The sequence below is a fragment of the Panthera tigris genome, chromosome D3 (assembly GCF_018350195.1).
Source record: "Panthera tigris isolate Pti1 chromosome D3, P.tigris_Pti1_mat1.1, whole genome shotgun sequence".
NCBI lineage: Eukaryota > Metazoa > Chordata > Mammalia > Carnivora > Felidae > Panthera > Panthera tigris.
The window spans coordinates 22705165-22709025 of NC_056671.1; the positions used below are offsets into that span (position 1 = coordinate 22705165).

Consider the following 3861-nt stretch of genomic DNA (forward strand, 5'->3'; position numbering starts at 1 on the left):
CCTCCTGAGCCCCCCAAAATAATCATTGTCACCAGTTTCTGTGTATCTTGCAGACTCTTTTCAATACATTTTCATGCATACACAGAGAAATATGCATATAAATATACAAAATATAACATAGAATAGGAGTACCTGGGTGGTTCAGTTGGTTAAGCGTCTGATTTCAGCTCAGGTCATGATCTCGTGGTTCGTGAGTTTGAGTCCCATGTCAGGCTCTGTGCTGACAGCTCAGAGCCTGGAGCCTGCCTCTAATCTGTGTCTCCCTCTCTCTCTGCCCCTCCCCCACTCGCACTCGATCTCTCTTTCAAAAAAAAAACATTAAAAAAATTTTTAAGAGTATAGATAGAATATAAACAATATAATAAAATAGAAATACCAAGAATACATGATTTAATATATTATAAGAATTATTCTGCAACTTGCTCTTTTTATTAGATAATACATATGGCTTCCAGATTTGTCCATCTGAGAATGTTTTAATACAACTTGTCCTTTTTAATGATTGTATAGTATTTCACAGGGTAGAGGGGTCAGCATTTACATAACCAGCCCACTAGGGGTGGACATTCAGGTTGTTTCCAATGTTTCATTATTATGAACTCTTCAATGTGGAAAACCTACACACTTTCCTTACACAAATGTGTGAGTGTTTTTCTCAGGTGGATCTCAAGAGGTGGGGCCACTGGGTCATGGGCTGCCTTAACTGAGAGGTAAGAAAACTGCACTCTAACAGAGAAGGGAATGGCTCAAAGTCACAGGTTGGTGACTGTGGAGATGTGACCTTTTGGGTTATCCACCTTATGGTTTTTTTTTTAAGTTTATTTATTAATTTTAGAGAGAGAGTGTGTGTGCATGCACAAGTAGGGGAGGGGCAGAGAGAGAGGGAGAGAGAGAATCCCAAGCAAGATCTGTGTTGCTGTCAACGCAGAGTCCAGTGCGGGGCTCGATCCCATGAACCATGAGATCATGACCTGAGCCAAAATCAAGAGTCAGACCCTTAACCAACTGAACTACCCAGGTGTCCCTCCTCCTTATGTATTTTAAGTCATTCACAGTCTGAACCAGTAGTTCTCAAAGTGTGGTCCTGGAACCCTGAGGGCTCCCAAGACCCTTTCAGGGGGCCCTCAAGGTCTAAACTATTTTCATAATAATATCTAGATGTTATTTGCCTTTTTCACTCTCATCCTCTCATGTATATACACCAGAGTTTCCCAGAGGCTACATGATGTGTGATGACATTCTTGCTCTGAATCTAAGGGACTGCATTGGGTTTCTTTTATCACTGGTGTGGTAAGAATTTTTCTTTATGCTAATTGATGTTTTAATTTTTTGTTTATTTATTGCCTCCTGGTATCTCTTGCCCATTTTCTAGAAAAGTATTTTTGCTATTGATTTATAAGTGCTCTTTACTTATTAAGTGCATTGACCTTTTCTGTCATATTTGTGGCATGTTCCCCAGTTTGTAGTTTTCCTGCTATCTTTGGCTTTTGACTTTGTATTATGTTACATTCATGGGGCTTTTCCTTTGGTTTCTCCATTGCTTTTATGTTTCAGTAGTTCATACCTATTGTAGGATACGTTAGATACTTTCCTCTGCTTTTTTTTTTTTTAAGTTTGTTTTGAGAGAGAGAGACCACATGAGCATGAGGGAGGGGCAGAGAGGGAGGGAGAGAGAGAGAATCCCAAGCAGGCTCTGAACTGTCAGCGAGGTGCCCAGTGTGGGACTTGAACTCATGAACCATGAGATGATTACCTGAGCCGAAATCAAGAGTCAGATGCTTAACTGACTGTGCCACCCAGGTGACCCTACCTCTGCTTTCTTCTACTTTGTTCCTACAATAACATTCCTTTGTCTATGGACCACCATTGGCTATCTCAGAGCAGCTTGTGGGAGAACTGACACAAGCTTGTCCCCAGTTCTGGGGGTGCTGGAGCTGTAGATGCTGAGGGGAGAGGCTGATTGGAAGTTCAGTCTCTAAGGGAAAGGAAGCCCAGGTCAGAGATAGCCCCTCCTCGGCTTTGGGTTCCACGAGGCGCTAGTCTGAGTCCCTACTAAGATGGCCAAGGGGCCAACACCTGGACAGATGAGGGCAGGGTGCTGGGTCTAGAGGGGCAGGCCTGGGGGCAGGAACTGGTCAACACAGGTGCATATAGTAAACCCCCAGCCTAGATCTACAGTCTCTTAGCTTCTTCCCCTAAGGGCACCAGAAGCATGCCAGGGATAGGAAGCAGTATGCCACACGAAAGCACTGGGCTTGGCGTCTCTTGCCTCTTTCAAGCCTTCCTGAGACCCCACAGGTCCCCTCTCCTCCTCCCACAGGCAATGGAAGCAGGAGCTGCCAAAGTTCATCAGCCCTGAGCAGCTGCCCGTGGAGTTTGGGGGGACCATGACTGATCCTGATGGCAACCCCAAGTGCCTGACCAAGGTACCGGGTGCCCAGAGGGTGAGAAGGGAGGGCTGATGGCTGGGGTCAGTGCTCACTCAGCAGCCCTCACCCACAGATCAACTATGGGGGTGAGGTGCCCAAGAGCTACTACCTGCGCAACCAGGTGAGGATGCAGTATGAGCACAAGATGACGGTGGCCCGAGGCTCCTTCGTGCAGCTGGAGAACGAAATCCTGTTCCCGGGCTGTGTGCTCAGGTAGGGATGGCGGCCACTCCACACCTGGGCCCGGCTGGGAGGGGCCCCGGAGCCCCAGCGGGTGGTCATTAATAGGGCCCTGTCCCCTGCAGGTGGCAGTTCGCATCACATGGGGCAGACATCGGCTTCGGGGTTTTCCTGAAGACCAAGACGGGTGAGCGGAAGCGGGCGGGGGAGATGGTGGAGGTGCTCCCCATCCGGCGCTACAAAGCCCACCTGGTACCTGAGGACGGGAGCCTCGCCTGCCTCAAGGCTGGCATCTGTCAGTATTGGCAGCGAACAGCTCCACTAGGAGCTGGGGGGCTGGAGGCAGGAGCCTCAAGGTGCATCCAGGCTTTGCCACGTGGGGGCCCCTGGCTCCGGTAGATACAATGTATAGCCGGCTTCAGGCTCTCAGGCATGACAATGGCTCCCTGGTCTGGGTCCTGGTACAAGGATTTACACCATGGAGGATGAGGTCCTGGGTGGGTCACCCTGTCTGAATGTCTGTCTCTCAATGCAGATGTCTTGAGGTTTGATAACACTTACAGCCTAGTTCATTCCAAACACATCAACTCCACTGTGGAGGTGCTGCTCACTGACCAAACCTTTGTGAAGAAGACAGAGAGATCCTGGGCAAACCTTGTGGCTCCCACAGGCTCCCCTTTGATCTTTGGGTCCACAGTGAATTCACAGCCTTCCCTGGCCAGACCCCCTCCAACCTCCCCAGGGATGGGAATCCTACAACAGCTGCTCCCAGCCCATCTGTCACAGTGGGTCTGCGTCTTAGGACCGTGTCACTGCTGGGACCGTGTCCCGGTGGCCAGACAGCCACAGCGAAGCAACCAAAACACTCTATCCTCCTGGGACCTCAGGCTCAGTGAAAACTCTAGGCTCTTTTCTATGAGCCAATACCAAGTCATGAGTTACTGTTCTAACACTTGAGGTATAGTAAGACCAACAGATCTGGAAACAATTGCCGTTGAAAAGATAATTTATTATTACTCACAGTTCCCAAGAGGAGGAGATGGAGATGCCAAGCCACAGAGAGCCACATGGAGAAATCGACAAATGGAAGAAACGTCAGGGTTCCTCATGAGGTAGAGGGGGAGAGGAACAGGGCGGGAGTTTTAGTTATGGTTTTCCCTGGAAGGAATGGGTGTGGCAGGGAAATCATTAGGATTAGCTAGTTTGCATAACGTCAGCAGGCTCTGGGGCATAGGGACTGCCCTACGTAATA

At 48.8% G+C, this 3861-nt stretch overlaps 1 protein-coding gene across 1 annotated transcript; it reads left to right on the top strand.

Annotated features, from left to right (window-relative positions):
* The first annotated feature begins 2057 nt into the window (after nt 1–2057).
* Nucleotides 2058–3411, top strand: LOC102963004 (putative SEC14-like protein 6). Its single transcript, XM_042961551.1, has 6 exons — nt 2058–2095; nt 2321–2426; nt 2503–2642; nt 2735–2904; nt 3145–3257; nt 3352–3411. Exons 1-6 carry the CDS (start codon nt 2058–2060, stop codon nt 3409–3411), a joined length of 627 nt encoding a protein of 208 aa, XP_042817485.1.
* The last annotated feature ends 450 nt before the right edge of the window (nt 3412–3861 follow it).